This window comes from Heterodontus francisci, chromosome 10 (genome assembly GCF_036365525.1).
Source record: "Heterodontus francisci isolate sHetFra1 chromosome 10, sHetFra1.hap1, whole genome shotgun sequence".
Taxonomy (NCBI): Eukaryota; Metazoa; Chordata; class Chondrichthyes; order Heterodontiformes; family Heterodontidae; genus Heterodontus; species Heterodontus francisci.
In genome coordinates this window covers 118,199,781-118,217,714 of record NC_090380.1, presented here as the reverse complement: position 1 = coordinate 118,217,714, position 17,934 = coordinate 118,199,781, and the positions used below count along the sequence as shown (strand labels likewise).

The 17,934-nt window shown below is 42.5% G+C and overlaps 1 protein-coding gene across 4 annotated transcripts in view; it reads left to right on the top strand.

The window, feature by feature from the left end:
• Positions 1-17,934, top strand: part of gbe1b (glucan (1,4-alpha-), branching enzyme 1b) — a 666,883-nt gene that overhangs the window by 579,080 nt on the left and 69,869 nt on the right. For all 4 annotated transcript variants that reach the window (XM_068041301.1, XM_068041300.1, XM_068041299.1 and 1 more), the window contains exons 13-14: positions 2,749-2,933; positions 15,200-15,330. In XM_068041301.1, the coding sequence (XP_067897402.1) occupies positions 2,749-2,933; positions 15,200-15,330 (316 nt within the window). The remainder of the gene's footprint in view (positions 1-2,748; positions 2,934-15,199; positions 15,331-17,934) is intronic.

Here is a 17,934-nt window from a genome sequence, read left to right as displayed (position 1 = left end):
GCAAGGGGGGAGATTGCTGGGGCCCTGGCAGAGATTTTTCTATCATCGTTAGCCATGGGTGAGGTACCGGAAGACTGGAGGATAGCTAATGTTGTGCCTTTATTTAAGAAGGGCTGCAGGGATAAGCCAGGGAACTACAGGCCGATAAGCCTTACATCAGTGGTGGGAAAGTTATTGGAAGGGATTCTGAGAGACAGGATTTATATGCATTTGGAAAGGCATGGTCTGATTAGGGATAGTCAGCATGGCTTTGTGCGTGGGAAATCATGTCTGACGAATTTGATTTGAGTTTTTTGAGGAGGTGACCAAGAGGATTGACGAGGGCAGGGAGGTGGACAAGGCCTTTGACGAGGTCCCGCATGGTAGGCTTGTCCGGAAGGTTCGAACCCATGGGATCCAGGGTGAGCTAGCCAATTGGATACAAAATTGGCTTGGTGATAGGAGGCAGAGGGTGGTAGTGGAGGGTTGTTTTTCCTATTGGAGGCCGGTGACCAGTGGTGTGCCGCAGGGATCGGTGCTGGGCCCTCTGTTGTTTCTCATATATATTAATGATGTGGATGAGAATGTAGGGGGCATGATTAAAAAGTTTGCAGATGACACCAAAATTGGTTGTATAGTGAACAGTGAAGAAGGTCGTCTAAGGTTACAACAGGATCTAGATCAACTGGGAAAGTGGGCAAGGGATTGGCAAATGGAACTTAACGCAGACAAGTGCGAAGTGATGTATTTTGGGAAGTTAAACCAGGGCAGGACATATACAGTGAATGGCAGGGCCCTGGAGAGTGTTGTTGAGCAGAGAGACCTTGGGATACAAGTACATAGTTCCCTGAAAGTGGCAACACAGGTAGACAGGGTGGTGAAGAAGGCGTATGGCATGCTTGCCTTCATCGGCCGAGGCATTGAGTACAAGAGTTAGGATGTCATGTTACAGTTGTACATAACATTGGTTTGGCCGCATTTGGAGTAGTGTGTGCAGTTCTGGTCACCGCATTACAGGAAAGACGTGATTAGCTAGAGAGGATGCAGAAAAGATTCACAAGGATGTTGCCTGGTTTGGAGGGCCTGAGTTATAAAGAGAGATTGGCTAGGCTGGGTCTGTTTTCCCTGGAGCGAAGGAGGCTGAGAGGGAACATGATAGAGGTATATAAAATTATGAGAGGCATAGATAGGGTAGATAGCCAGAGTCTGTTTCCCATGATAGTGGTGACTAAAACTAGAGGGCATAGATTTAAGGTGAGAGGAAGGAGGCTTAAAGGGGTTCAAAGGGGTAAATATTTCACACAAAGAATAGTGGGTATCTGGAATGAGCTGCCAGAGGAGGTGGTGGAGGCAGAAGTAGTAGCGACATTTAAGAGACATCTGGACAGGTACTTGAATGAGCAAGGCATAGAGGGATATGGAATTAATGCAGGCAGGTGGGATTAGTATAGACAGGCATTATGATCGGCATGGCGGGCCAAAGGGCCTGTATCTGTGCTGTACGACTCTATGACTCTAGATGCTGCCAGACCTGCTGAGAATTTCCAGCATTTTTGTAGCTTATATTTTTATATTGGTTCAGGATGTCCTGTGCTGAAATGTGCTATGTAAATGCAAGTCTGTTCTTTCTATTTTTCCATTCTCCTTTTTCTTTTCTTTTTTTCTATAAATTCATTGAATTGAGGTGTTAGTCAATAATGTGCCTTCAACACTGTACCTGCAATAATGTCAAAATGACCTTTAAGGCTTAGAACTTAGTGTTGATAATTTTAACAGATGATTCCTTTTCATGCCATGATATTTCTCTGTGCGCTGTCTTAGTGTTAAGTGTTAAACCATTTAAAATAGACAGCCTTGTCTGTTAAATGAGTGAACGGGGGGATGTCATACAAGCAAGTTAAATTTTGCCTGCTAACATTCCTCATGGTGCACTTCTAAATCTTTTTGTCAACTAATTGATGTTTAAGGTTTCTTGCACAAATAAAAACATTTTTACAGTTCAGGTGGCAATACAATGCTCCCATCACATGCTGGAAGTTCAAGCCACTCATAAGTTCCCTCCTTTGCATTGACTTCAATGAGATCTATCCACTCTCAGCCCAGCGGTTGAAGAAAAGGAGACCTATGATTTTTTTTTTGCCCTGGATCTCCAGGGAATCCAGGAAAGAAAGATTTGCATTTATATAATGTCTTTGATGACCTCAGGACATCCCGAAGTGTTCTATGGCCAATGAAGTGTAGTGACTGTTGTAATGTAGGAAACACAGCAGCCAATCTGTGCACAACAAGATCACTGAAACTGTAATGAGCTCTGACCTGTTTCAGTCATGTTGGTTGAGGGATAAATATTGGCCAGGACACCAGGGAGAACTCCCATGCTCTTTTTCTAAATAATGGCCATGGGATCTGTTAGATCCACCTAAGAGGCCAGACCAAGCCTTGGTTTAATGTCCAATCCAAAAGACAGCACCATCGACAGTGCAGCACCCCCTCAGTACTGCACTGGCAGCATTAGCCTGGATTTTGTGCTCATGTCTCTGGACTGGGACTTGAACCCACACCCTTCTGACTCGGAGGCGAGAGCACTACCCACTGAGCCACAGCTGGCACTATGGCATGCAACAGTAAACAATCCCCTGCCACAACCTGTTCCACCCAGCTGGTTAATGTTGGGTGCGAGGACGGCTGCCAGCTGCTTGCTAAGGACAGGCCAATGTGTTGTTTGTCATCAGCTTTAAAATCTTTCATCATTCCCTTTGCTTGTTACAGGCAATGAATTTGGACACCCTGAATGGCTGGACTTCCCCAGGACAGGAAACAATGAAAGTTACCATTACGCCAGACGGCAGTTCAACCTTTTGGACAATTATCTCCTTCGCTACCGTCAGCTGAACGCTTTTGACACAGACATGAACAATTTGGAAGAGAAGTACGGTTGGCTCGCAGCGCCACCGGTGAGTGAGTGCTCTCTCGATCTCAGATGCTCTATCTGTCTCGCTCACGCTGTTCTCTCTCACTCTCGTTCTCTCTCGATCTCAAACTTGCTTTCTCTTTCATGTTCTCACTCCCCCTCTTATGCTCTCTCACTCCCTCTCTCATGCTCTCTCGTTCCCTCATGATGCTGTCACTTAATCTTGCTCTCTCTCACTTGCCTTCTCACGCCTGCTCACATTCTCTCCGAGGGAGATTTTGCTCCTTCGTTAGGTGGGTTTGGATGGTGAAGGAGACTGAGACTGGCACTGTTGAGAAGATAAAACGAAGCAGTCCAGGTAACTGATTAGATACAACATTTCAACCTCAGCCCTGGGTCAAATTGGATACAGTGGATTGATACAAGAAGGGAGGGAAATGGGAGTTGATGTTGGAGACTGAAGATGATGACTTTAGTCTGCCCAACATTTAGTTGAAGTAAGTTAAGGTCTTGCAGAAGAAGTTTAAGGAGTGACTGTGAAACAAGACCTCGAGGATGATAATTTTCAGATTGCTTTCCACACTGCATTGAACAAGTTAAGGAGAGGAAGATTAGAATTTGTGGCTGCCAGAGGGAATGGTTCACATTCACAGGGGTATAGAAATTGTTAGATGCAAAAAGACCAAAGTCCATCTAGTTCTCTTTTTACCATCCTGGAACTTGCATGATACAAGACTAATGAAGTTGTTGACCAATCATAGCAATCAATCTCCATCAATGATTTTACAATAGACCCAGACATGAGTCGAGGGAAATCCCATTCTTCTGGCAATGGAGCACTGTGTGGAACAAGGGAAAGCTGCCTCAGTATTGCCAGTAGAAGTTGCTGACTTGTCACAGCTGTGACTATGGTGACATCATTTTAACCATTAATTTTAAAGAGAGAAATTGTGGTAAGAAAAGCTTTACATAAACTCATACAGTACAGATAAATGCACTTCACATGTGTTTTTAACCTAACATCCACTACCGTTCAGCCACCAATGGCATGAAAAATCTAACAATCAAACACTTGCACACTGTCTTTCATCTTATCATTTTACTAACTAATGCACAAGAAGATTCAAATACCTAGGCATGCACCAAATGAGTGTTGAGATCATATGTTTAGTCACATCTGACTTCTCAATTAACCACATGTATCTAGTGGTAAATTATAGGACAATCCTGGGCTATACTTGAAGCGAACCTGTACCAGTATCCTTGCAGAGAGGGTAAACAAAGCAATGAGGGAGGATTTAGATGAATATGGTCGGGGATGGGGGAAAGTCTCGCTTTGACAACGAGAGCAGGATTAATAAAGCTGTTGCAATAGAAGCAAAGGCTTAGCTGAAATAATTATTGAGAAAATACTATTGGAGGAGAAAGGGAAAGGAGCAGGCCATGAGCTAGAGAGAGAGAAAAATTATGTTGAAGACGGGGCCACAGGATGTCAGAAGATTAAATGTGAAAACCAGAGAAAGAGATCAGAATTTCAAATAACTAAAATTAGGAATGTATGTGAATACACAAAGCATTCAAATCAAAATAGAAGAGTTAGAAGCATTATTAAACATAGAAGGATATGGATATAGTATCCATAATGGAGATACGACTTAAGTTTGAACAGAACTGAGAATTTAATATTTCCATCTGTAAAATTTTCAAGTGAGAGAGGAATGAAAAGAATTGGAGGTTGGGTGTCAGTATTATTGAAGGAACCTACCACAGCACTAAAATGTGCAGATGTCCTTGGGGGTTTGCATTTATACAGATTCTATCAGGATATAGAAAAGAAATAAGGGCAATAGTACAATTCTTAGTGTATATTACACACTATCAAACTACGGAGGAATTAAACTATCCCAAGACAGGCTTGGATAAAGGCACTGCATGTTGTCAAGATCAAGGAATGCCTTTTAGAATAAATTTCGGACTGCTTCCAAGGTAAATGTGTTTCTAGTCCAACAAGAAACATGAACAGGAGGAGTCTGGTGTCTCATGGAATTAGATCTATCCATCTTGGATCCGTATCCCTTAATATCATTGTCTAACACAAATATATCAGTCTCAGTTTAGAAATTTGCAATTGATGCCCAGCCTCAACATTCCCACTACCCTTGGTGTGAAGAAGTCCTTCCAGGCATCACTCCAACTCTAATTTTAAGGTTATTCCCATTTGTTCTGGACTCGTTTGAACAAGGGAAATAGTTTCTTTCTATCTACACTATCAACTCCTTTAATCATCTTAATTACCTCAATTACATTTCCCCTCAATCTTCTATACTCAAGGGAATGCAGGAATAGTCCACAACAGGCTTTCCTCATAATTTAACCTTTTTAGCGTCGGTATCATTCTGGTGAATCAGCAATGCACACCCTTGCAGGTCAATTATATCCTTCCTGAGGTGTACATTTAACAGCCACTGATATCTGCACAGTGGAACTTGGAGATGACGATGATGCACATCAGGATTGGCTTTGACGCCTTGGCAGGTTTCACTATGTTAAAGACACTACATAAATGCAAGTTGTTAATTTCTGATTCAGTTTGGGAAAACTGGGAATCCTAGTCACTGATGATCTAGTTGGTTGCTGCAATTGCAGCCTGAGGTCATTTATCTTGGAAGTCTATATTCCTCTTTCCTTTCGTAATGGAGAGGTCTTTGCTTTCTGCTCGCTACCACGCAAAAACAAACTTCCTTGCTGCGTATACTTTCTCTAATTTTGTACTAGGGGAGGGAGAATAATGCTTTATTATTAGAGTAGTGTGGATTTCAATTTGTAAAGTCCTGCATACAGTAGCTCTGGTGCTGAGAGGCCCGTGTATAGTGGATAAACACTAAATCTTATATAAGCAATTTAAAATATTGTATTGGAAATTCCAATGCATAACCTATATTAATTGAGAGTATCAGATGAACATTTCCAATGCATACACATTGGAAAATTGGATTGAAATTAACTGGTCATGTCTAGGGTTTTACATTTATGCCTAAATTAGTTCAGTCTGAGCTATCCCACATACTGCAACCCACAAGCTATTGATTGTTAACTAAGCACAGTGTTATGAAAGTGCTTCCATTATTCTTAATAGTTTTATTTTTTGAGGACTTGTGTTAAAACTGAGAAGATTCCATGGATGTGTTTTATTACCAAGTTCACTGACAGGATGTTGTTTGAAAGCCACCTGTGCTGGAGGCCACTTGTGATTTGGGCTCAGAAAACAGCAGAACCCTTGGTGACTTGGGTGAAAATGGTTACAGAGAAGACACATGTCAAGGTTTATGGAAGTCAGGAGGCCGACTCTCTGTTTGGGGTTTGGACATTGTTTTCAGTTAGTTGTGGTGGGAACTGTTTGAAGACAGTTGGTGTTTTCCTGCCAAGGGAAAAGAAATCACCCAGCTCACCACCTCCTCTGCCAAGATTCAGTGTGTAAGAGCAAAAAGATTCCCTGGTGCCGTATAGCTCCTGAGGAGCTGAAATAACATCCTGAGATTCAAGTATGTGCTGGCGGCAAAACCTTGATGCCACATTTCTCCGAGAAAACCTACCAGAATAATTCTCGACATCTCCAGAACAAACTGCTTCTGAAATGAGCCCGATGATCCATCTCCATACACTTGGACATCAGACCAAAAAAGGGACACTGACTTCCTTCCATATCTTCTTTCTTTTTTTCATCAAGAATTAGCAAGTATCTGGCCAAAATAGTTTTTTTTGTCTCTTTTTTTTGTAACAGACCTCTGCAGAGTGAATTTCTGTATTTTCCCAGTGTGAGCGTGTGTAATTGGGGAACTTTTAAAAAGGGAACTTTCATATTTTAATCGGTGTGTTAATGCTTTGCTTCGTTACTGGTTAAGTCTTGTTTTATAATAAACTGATAATTTTGTTGTTTATTAAAGAACACTGGTCGGTGTATTTTTTTCTGGGATAAAAAATAGAGTGTATGATTGGCTGTATCGGGAACCGGGTAAGCATTTAAATATACATTGCGACCTGTAGAGAAGTGGAACTAGAAAAGGCAGTGCACTCCTCCCACCTCGGTTATAACAACAGTCTGTACAAAGTAGGGACACAGTAACTTATACTCTCACTTGCAGCAAGATCAAAAACTGAGCTGGAAGAGAGCTGCCATATAATAAAAAGGATATAGAGGCACTGAAGGGAGTGCAAAAAAGATTCACAAGGATAATACCGGAATTGCAAGATTATACCTATCGGGAAGGGATAAAATTATGATAAGTTTTGAGAGAGTAGACACGGAGAGAATGTTTCGGAGATTGACTGACCTCATTATTCTGCTATTAACACTCTCTCTGGACTAATGCTTTTTGTTTCACCACAAGTAGTAACACACTCTTTGCCTTTGTCCCAGGACAACTTTGTTATTTTACCTCCCTCTGCCCGATCAAACACCTTCCCCTTTGTTCTCTTCACCACCCCCCCCCCCCCCCGCCCCCACACCGCCCACTTCACTTGCTTAAAACTTAATTATTTTCTAACCTTTGCCAGTTCTGATGAAAGGTCACAGACCTGAAATGTTAACTTTGCTTCTCTCTCCACAGATGCTGCCAGACATGCTGAGCAATTCCAGCATTATTTGATTTTTATCTAAACTTTGCCTTTTCCCAGTACAGCATCCTTATTGTTGACTCTTCATTATTCATTTTCACAGAAATGTTTGGAAATTATAACACAGAGACTGACCATTTGTCCCAGGATGTCCATGTTGGTGTCTGCCCTCTGCATGAGCCCCATGTGTCCAGCATGTCCCAATATCTCTTTATTCTGCTTTTCTAGCTCACATATTCTTAAAAGTTAAGATGGTCTCCACTTCAATCACTGACTCCAGTGATGAATTAATCATCACACTTAAAACTCTCTGTGTAAAAATAAAACTCCTCCTGCTTTGTGCCCTGAATTTCTCTCATTCAGTCTTGTACTTGTACTTGTATTCCCACATTTTAGATTCCTCAATACCCTGTTCTGTTCCGTCCTTTCATAATTTTCCATTCTTTTTATACAGCACCTTCCACAACCTGAATAAGTTCCAATGCACTTCACAGCCCATTAAGTACTTTTGAAGTTAATGTCGTAATGTTGAAAACACAGCAGCCAATTTCTGCACAGCAAGGTCCTATAGACAGCAAAATGTGAATGACCAAATAATCTGTTTTAATCTGTGGTTTGAGGGATAAATATTGGGTAAGAGACCAAGAGAGCGTCCGTGCTTTTCTTCTAATAGTGCCATGGAATCTTGTGTGCCCACCTGAGAGGGCAGATGGGACCTTGGTTTAACATCACATCGGAAAGATTGACCCGAGCGATTTCCCAGTTGTTCTTCTACTCTCGCATCAATTATTTGTCTCACTTCATTTCACAGGATGGCACCTTTGACTATGCAACACCCCCTCAATACTGGACTGGAGTGTCAGTCTAGGTTGTGCGCTCAAGCCTAACACACCTATAATTGGACAGGAAGGCAGAGAGAGAGAACAGAGCAAACATTTAGCACAAAATGAACCTTGATGCCAGCCATGATGCTCAGTTGTGGCAGCCCAGGTATCTGCCTGTATAATGCATGTTACCCACAGCAATCTTGACATTGAAGATTGTTCTCGTAGAGTAATACAGCATAGAAACAGACCCTTCGGCCCACCGCGTCCATGCCGACCATAATACCTATCTATACTAATCCCACCTGCCTGCATTAATTCCATATCCCTCTATGCCTTGCTCATTCAAATACCTGTCCAGATGCCTCTTAAATGTTGCTACTGTTCCTGCCTCCACCACCTCCTCAGGCAGTTCATTCCAGATACCCACTATTCTTTGTGTGAAAAATTTACCCCTTTGATGGGCGGCACAGTGGCGCAGTGGTTAGCATCGCAGCCTCACAGCTCCAGTGACCCGGGTTCAGTTCTGGGTACTGCCTGTGTGGAGTTTGCAAGTTCTCCCTGTGACCGCGTGGGTTTCCGCCGGGTGCTCCGGTTTCTTCCCACAGCCTTGCAGGTTGATAGGTAAATTGGCCATTGTAAATTGCCCGTAGTATAGGTAGGTGGTAGGAGAATTGAGGGAAGGTGGGGATGTGGTTGGGAATATGGGATTAATGTAGGATTAGTATAAATGGGTGGTTGATGGTCAGCACAAACTCGGTGGGCCAAAGGGCCTGTTTCAATGCTGTATCTCTCTATGACTCTATGATCCCCTTTAAACCTCCTTCCTCTCACATTAAATCTATTCCCTCTAGTTTTAGTCACCCCTACCATGGGAAACAGACTCTGGCTATCTACCCTATCTATGCCTCTCATAATTTTATATACCTCTATCATGTCCCCTCTCAGCCTCCTTCGCTCCAGGGAAAACAGACCCAGCCGATCCAATCTCTCTTTATAACTCAGGCCCTCCAAACCAGGCAACATCCTTGTGAATCTTTTCTGCACCCTCTCCAGCTTAATCACATCTTTCCTGTAGTGCAGCGACCAGAACTGCACACAGTACTCCAAATGCAGCCTAACCAACGTTATGTACAACTGTAACATGACGTCCCAACTCTTGTACTCAGTGCCTCGGCCGATGAACGCAAGCATGCCATACCCCTTCTTCACTACCCTGTCTACCTGTGTTGCCACTTTCAGGGAACTATGTACTTGCACCCCAAGGTCTCTCTGCTCAACAACACTCCCCAGGGCCCTGCCATTCACTGTATATGTCCTGCCCTGGTTTAACTTCCCAAAATGCATCACTTCACACTTGTCTGCATTAAATTCCATTTGCCATTCCCTTGCCCACTTTCCCAGTTGATCTATATCCTGTTGTAACCTTAGACAACCTTCTTCACTTTCCACTATGCCACCAATTTTGGTGTCATCTGCAAACTTACTAATCATGCCCCCTACATTCATATCCAAGTCATTAATATATATGACAAAGCAGAGGGCCCAGCACCGATCCCTGCGGCACACCACTGGTCACCGGCCTCCAATAGGAAAAACAACCCTCCACTACCACCCTCTGCCTCCTATCACCAAGCCAATTTTGTATCCAATTTGCTAGCTCACCCTGGATCCCATGTGGACCAGCCTACCATGCGGGACCTTGTCAAAGGCCTTGCTAAAGTCCATTTGGACAACGTCCATCGACCTGCCCTCGTCAATCCTCTTGGTCACCTCCTCAAAAAACTCTATCAAATTCGTGGACGATTTCTCACGCACAAAGCCATGCTGTCTATCCCTAATCAGACCATGCCTTTCCAAATGCATATAAATCCTGTCTCTCAGAATCCCTTCCAATAACTTTCCCACCACTGATGTACAGGCTCGCCAGCCTGTAGTTCCCTGGCTTATCCCTGCTGCCCTTCTTAAATAAAGGCACAACATTAGCTATCCTCCAGTCTTCCGGTACCTCACCCATGGCTAACGATGATATAAAAATCTCTGCCAGGGCCCCATCAATCTCCTCCCTTGCTTCCCAGAGCATCCTAGGATACACCTGGTCAGGCCCTGGGGATTTATCCACCTTAATGCACTTCAAAACCTCCAACACCACCACCTTTGTAATGTTGATATGCTCCAGGATATCGGTGTTCCCTCCCTTGAACTCACTAGCTTCCATGACCTTCTCAACGGTAAATACAGACAAGAAATATTCATTTAAGACCTCGCCTATTTCCCGTGGCTCCACACATAGATTGCCACACTGATCCTTAAGGGGACCTACTCTCTCCCTAGCTACCCTTTTACTCTTAAATCCTCAATCGCATCCTGATTTTTATTTACTCCGAGTACTGAACAAAATTCCTGTAAATACGTCTTGTTTAATCGTGACTGAAAAATAAAGCTGAGGATTTTAAAATTATAATATAATTAATTATATCTCAGTAATTTACATAAGCAAATGTCCAGCATCTGCTCTTGTATTAACAGAATTGGGCTTTTTAGTAACTGCTGAATTGTTTCTAATAAAATGCGCTCTCTGTGGTTTGCACTGGTCTCTGATTTGGACTGATGAGACAATTAGTTAGCATTTCTACTCACGCAGATAATGATCAATAGTGCCAACAAGCAGGATTGTGAGCAGCCACCTTCCTCCTGCCTCTGCATAGTCAATGTAGTCTCTTGGGTTTGATTGTATTGATCTTGTAAAATAATTATAATAGAATAATAGGTGACTTGGAATGCATTGCTAGGTGACGTATTTAGGTTTGCATTGTACCACCTACACAATCTTGCAGTAAACCCCCTTCCCATTAGATCTAATACCACCTCCTAAACCCAGTGCTAAAGCTATTGTCATGGCCTCCAGCCTAACTGGTAAATGTGGATTGACCATCTCCAGTTCTACTGATTCTCCCTCTCTCATCAGCCGTGGCTCAGTGAGTAGCAATCTCGCCTCTGAGTCGGATTGTTTTGTGTTCAAGTCCCACTCCAGTGACTTGAGCACATAATCCAGGCTGATACCCCAGTGCAGTGCTGAGGAAGTGCTGCACTGTCAGAGGTGCCATCTTTTGGGTTAGATGTTAAACCAAGGCCTCATCTGCCCTCTCGGGTGGATGTAAAAAAATCCCACGGCACTCCTTCAACAAAGAACAGGAAAGGTCTCCAAGTGTCCTGGCCAATGTTTATCCCTCAACCAACATCTGTAAACAGATTGGTCATTATCCAGTTTGTGGGAGGTTGTGTGAAAATTGGCTGCCGTATTTCCTACATTACAGCAATGACTACACTTAATTGGATGCAAAGCACTTCAGGACGTCATGAGGTTGTGAAAGGCACTGTATAAATAAATGCCGTTTTTTTCTGTGACTAAATCTCCATGTTACTCTGAGATCCGCCTGAAAAGCATAGAGATTTACAGCACAGAAGGAGGCCATTCAGCCCTGGATGTCCATGCTTCATCTTTTTTGGAGAAAGAAACCAAAACGAGTTTCATTGTTCTGCTTGCTTCCTGTACTCCAAAAACAAAAAGAAAGACTTGCATTTAGATAGTACCTTTTAAGACCTGAGATGCCCCAAACACGTTACAGCAAATGGAGTACTTTTTCTTTTGAAGTGTAGTTTGCTGGACTCAATATTGTGCATTTCTGCAGTTCTTCTCATGTACAGAGGTCTCCAGAATGGACAAACTGTGTAGTGAAAGAATGAAGAGGAATTTGGGGGAGACAAAAGTGTGATCATAGAACTGGGTTTATAAAACCTATTTCGAAAATAGAAAGGAGATGAAGTGGATATGTTATTAGGAGGAGGGCCAGAGTCCTAGGAAATCGTGGCTGAAGATGTGCCTTCTGATCATGATGTCAAGGTGAATCTCCTAAATGATGAAGGGGGAGGGGAACCGAGCATGGAGTCTTGGAGAGCACTGGAGGTAACTGCGAGGAAGTGGCAGAGCAGTCATCAGAGGCAAAGTAATGTTGAGCAGCATTAAACGCATGAGAGTGCAGTGCCCATGTTGGAGGACCATTGGATGAGGTTGAATTGGTCAATGGTGTCAAAGGCAACTGTAAGATTGAAGAGTGACAGCAAACCATGCTTACACCCCACTCACCAGCCCATAATCTGTGGCTATGCGTGTAGCCATCTCGGTCCTATGCTCTGGAATTCTCTTCCTCTCTCCATCTAGGTCTTGCTGTTTAAGACCTTCCCTAAAATTCATCATAGAAGGAAGTATTGGGCAGGGTGACCAACAAATTTGTCAAATATCTCCTCCTTTGGCTCAGCATCCATTTTTTTTCCTTTTGCCTCTGTCAGGCAGCATGGGCCTCTTTTCAATATTCAAGAGACTATATAAATGCCAGTGTTGGTCCTGTGCCAACAAAGTGTGATTGGAAAGGCAGCAGTATTTTTGTGAGGCAAAGCCACAGTCCAGGACTTTGGAAAAAAACAGAAGGTTTGAGGGAACGAAAAGGTTGAGAGTATGTTTTGAAAGGAATTGAAGAAGGCGTTTTGGAAGGAGGTAAGTACCAAATTTCAGGTTGGAGGCCAATGATGACGTCATTAAGCATGGGACTGAGAGGGGGAAGTTAGCGTGTTAGAATTTGGGATGGAAGGCATCAAGAGAACAGATGGTGAACTTCAAGAATCAGTTAAAGAATGATGGTAACAAGGAGTGAGTTGAGATGTGGGACTATTTCCAGTGAAGCTGAGGCAGTAAACATGAGATTCAGAGAAAGGCTTTGAAAATTATCAAGAGCTTTGATCAATTTCTGTTTAGGGAGTGAAAAGGAATCATCGATTTAAAATTATCACTAAGACAGTGAGGAGAGGCTGAGAGACATTTTTACATGCTAAGTTGTTAGAGCATGCCCAAAAGGATGGTGGAAGCAGATTCAGTAGTAACTTTCAAAAGTAAATTGGATAAATACTTCAAAAGGAAAAGATTTGCCGGGCTGTGGGGAAAGGGGTGGAGTGGGACTAATCTGATCGCTATTGCTAAGAGTCAGCAGAGGCATGATGGACTGAATGGCCTCTTACTGTGCTGCACGATTCTATGAAACATCATCACTGAGACTAATTGAAGATGAGTCCATTGCATCTTTTAAGGGAAACAGATCGATATTCTGTGATGAAAGTACTTCAATTTTTTTTTGTAGTTTGTGAGGACTCGTTTTAAAATTGTGGAAATGGTTTCCTTTGAAGGACTGAAGAGATTACATTCATGCTGGACTTTGTTTTTTTTTTAAAAGTTACTGGAAGGACTTTGGGACTTAGTTTAGAAACACACTTACTGGAAGTCACATGTCTTCAGTGAAGTAAACAACAAGAGCCTTGGTGACTAGGGGAGTTGTTTACAGAGAAGTAACGTCAAGATTTATGGTGGTCAAGAGTTGGTTACGTTTTGAAAATTGTTTCGAGTTACTTAAGGGTCAGCCTGCTAAGAGAGAAGCAACCAGCTCATCCTTTTTCCACCTCTCTGAGAAACCCTGAGAATCCAGTATGTGATAGCTGAAACACCTGATGCTGCATTCCTCCTGGAAAGCCTGCCAGACTAATCCTCGACGTTGCCTGAAGAGAACTGCTTCAAAAAGGTCCCATTGTCAGCCGTCTCCCCATATTTGGGATGCCAGAAAAGGGACAACTGATATCAGTCCATATCTTATCCTTTTCCTTCAAGAATTAGCAAGTATTTGGCCAAACAATTTTTTTTCATTTTTTTTGTAAAGCGATCTCTGCAGAGAAAACTTTTTCTTTAACCGGTCTGTGTGTGCGCATGTTGGGCTAATTAAAAAGGGAACTTCATATTTCAATCTGTGTTAATGTTTTGCATCTTTACTGAATAAGTCTTGTTTTATAATAAATTAATAATTTTGTTATTTATCAAAGAAACCTGGTTGGTGGATTTTATTCTCAAATAAAAAGAGTATATAATTGGCCATATCGGTAACTGGGTAAACATTTAAATATATGTTGTGACCCATGGAAAAGTGAAACTAGAGGAAGACTGCACTCCTCCCACCTCAGTCGTAACAATGCAGTGACTGCATGGCAAGATCCTAGAAAAAGTGATGCAAGTTTGTGGGTTGGGTTGGGGTGGTTACAGCGAGGAACATTGACCACAACATCTTGACGGCTCCCTGCTCCTCTTCACGTAGAATCAAGAAGCACTGAAAGAGGCCATTTGGCCCAACAAGTCTCTTCAGTCTCTTTAGTAGAGCTATCCAACTCATCCCACTACCCCATCCCCCCACTATTTCCCCATAGCCCTGGAAAATTTTCCTTTTCAAGTATTTATCCAGTTCCCGTTTGAAAGCGCATTCCAGATCATTTTAACTTGCTAAGTAAAAACAAAATTACCTTAAATCTGTGTCCTCCAGTTGTTGACCCTTCTGTAAGTGGAAACAATTTCTCTCTACCTACTCTATCAACACCTTGCATAATTTTTAACACCCCTATTAAATCTTCCTTTAAACTTCTTTGCTCTGAGGAAAACAATCCCAGCTTCTCTAGTCTGTCCATAGTGCCATGAAATGTTTTGTCTCCAGCATAATAGGGACTATAGGTTGGTTTCTCATTCAAAGGACTGAGCTTCCATTAATGCAACACTCCTTCAGTATAGCTCTGAAGGACATAGAATTGTAGAATTTTCAGCACTAAAGGAACCATTTGTCCCCTTGTGCCAATGCTAAGTTGGAGCTGATCAAACTGGCGCATGTGAAAGGGTCTCTGGGACCTGGATAGCATGGTGCACTCTCACTGTAATTCATTCTCTTCCACGTAGGGAGTACATGTGTTTACTTCACGAATAATTCTTTTACAATTCCTCTTCCCCTAGGCCTATGTGAGTGAAAAACACGAGGGAAACAAGGTTATCACATTTGAGCGTGCAAATCTTCTTTTTGTCTTCAACTTCAACCATCAGAAGAGCTTCCCCGACTACAGAGTGGGAATAGACCAGCCCGGGAAGTATCCTTTACAGAAATTTTGGCCATGTGTGTTTTTCGTGTACAGAGCGCCCGTGTCTCTCCCAGAATGGAAGTTAAGCCATGTTGTTGAGGGTATCACCTCTTGTGATGTAGTTCTATGGTGTTAGACCTTTTGGAACAGCTAACCCCATCAGTTTGAGAGTGGACCACGTGCAATTAGATTGCTTTTAAGTTACAAAAAATTACATTGCATCTCTTGCACAGAAACGGGCCATTCGGCCCAACTGGGTGATGCTGGTGTTTGTGCTCCACATGGGCCCCCTCCCACTCTACTACATCTCACTCTATCACCATAACCTTCTCTTCCTTAATCCATCATGTGTTTATCTAGCTTCCCCTTAAATATGTCTATGCTATTTGTCTCGATTACTCCTTTTGGTAGCAAGTTCCACATTCTCACCACTCTCTGGATAAAGAAGTTTCTCCTAAATTCCCTATTGGATTTATTAGTGATTATCTTATACTTATGACCTAAGTATGAGTCTGCCCCACAAGTGGAAAGATCTACTCTATGTCTAACCTATCGAACCCCTTCATAATTTTAAAGACCTCTATTAGGACACCCGTCAGCCTTTTCTTTCCGAGAGTAAAGAGTCCCCAGCCTGTTCAGTCCTGCCTGATAGTTATAACCACTCCGTTCTGGTACCATCCATATAGACATTAGGCAGAATTGTGATTAAATACCCCATGCAACAATATTGATATTGGGCTGTCCTCTTCAGGTGATAGTACTGTGATTGTGTTACTGGATTAGTAGCCCAGAGAATATGAGTTTAAATTCTATCATGGTAGTTTAGAATTTGAATTCAGTTTTTAAAAATATGATTTTAGTCTAAGTGATCATGAACCTGTTGGATTGTTGTAAAAATCCAACTGATTTCCTCTTGCCCTTTTAGGGAAGGAAACCTGCCATCTTGACCCAGCCTGGGCCTTTATGTGATGCCAGTAGTTTTCCTGGAGGACGGGATGTGTTGAGAAACAACAGTCTAATCCAGGCCATAGTCCATCTTTTTAATTCAGCCAGATCCCTTTGATAACTTGCCTTAAACATAGTGAAACATCTCAAGGTGCTTCACAAAGCTATTATCAGACAAAATTTGACACTGAGTCACATAGGAGGCATTAGGACAGTAGGTTTTAAGGAGCATCTTAAAGGAGGAAAGATGGTAAAGAAGCAGAAAGGTTCAGGGAGGGAATTCCAGAGTTTAGAACCTAGGCAGCTGAAGGAACAGCTGCCATTGGTGGAGCAATGAAAATCGGGGATGCTCAAGGCCAAAATTGCAGGAGTGCAGATATCGCAGAGGGTTGTAGGGCTGGAGTAAGTTACAGAGATAGGGAGAAGTGAGGCCATGGAGGGATTTGGAAATGAGGATGAGAATATTAAAATTGTGGCATGGCTGGACTGGGAGTCGATGTAGTTCAGTGAGCACAGATGTGATTAGTGAACTGAACTTAATGCGAGTTAGGATGCAGGCAGTCTCCCCAGTGCAAGGTTTTGTGATGGCGCCAAACCCCTTACTGCTGGAATCCCTCTACTCTGTTGTTCAGAGAAAGAGGCCAAGAATACATCCCTGCAGATTTCTTTTGGTCCTTAAATGACTGATGATTAGCTACTCATTATTATCTCCATTCATTTTCCATTGACAAGCCAATTTTCTATCCAGCTAGCTAATTTTCTATTGATTCTCAGCCTTGCAGTATGGCTGTCGATTTCCTCCTGTTTTAATGCTCAGTGGCTGTTCTGTAACTCATGTTCTGTGAAAGTTATCCACCGAAATGTGCAAGAGGCAAACTTTTTTTGTGATATTTCCTCGTTGCAAAGTCTGCTAACGCCAGTCCCTTCATATCTGACATAAATTAGCCTAGAACTTGTTGCTCACGAGGGTGTGGAAGCAAACAATTAATGATTTCAAAAGGAAATTGGATGGGGATTGAGAAGGGGAGTGGGACTAACTTGATTACTCCGTGGAGAGCCAGCATGGACTCGATGGGACGATTAGCCTCCTTCTATGCGTAAATGACTATTATATGGCTCTATTCTAGTTCAAAATGTTGTATAATTCTGCTAATGTTATTTTTTTCTATGCTGGGTCTCAGTATCATGATGAAGTCTAGAATTTAATGACTGTCAACTGTGCCAATATATCTCATGCTCTGGAGGGTGATCTGTTCCATTGAGCTGATAATGGGGGTTACACTGCATCAGCATGTACGAATTTTTAGGAAAAGACCATCAGCCTTGAAGAATCTATCCCTTTTGATAGAACATCCCTGTCTGCTAAATGGTGGGCTGAATGATCATCTTCTGTTCTGTAATGTTCTATGACCTCTTCCTCACCTGTTGTTTCGTAATGTGGGTGGAGTGTGTGCATGGAGAAGAAGGTGACAGGTTTCCATTTGTACAAGGTGGAACGGGACTGTTAGGTATGCAAGTGGAGCCTCAAAGACCTGTAGAGCAGGAGGATCTGTGTCTGAACTAATGCTTTGCAGTATGCATGGTTCAGATTAAATCTCGGCTCTGCCGCATCCAGCACTATATCTTCAGCCACTAATGAACAGATAAGGTCGGCGGAATGAATCTCTA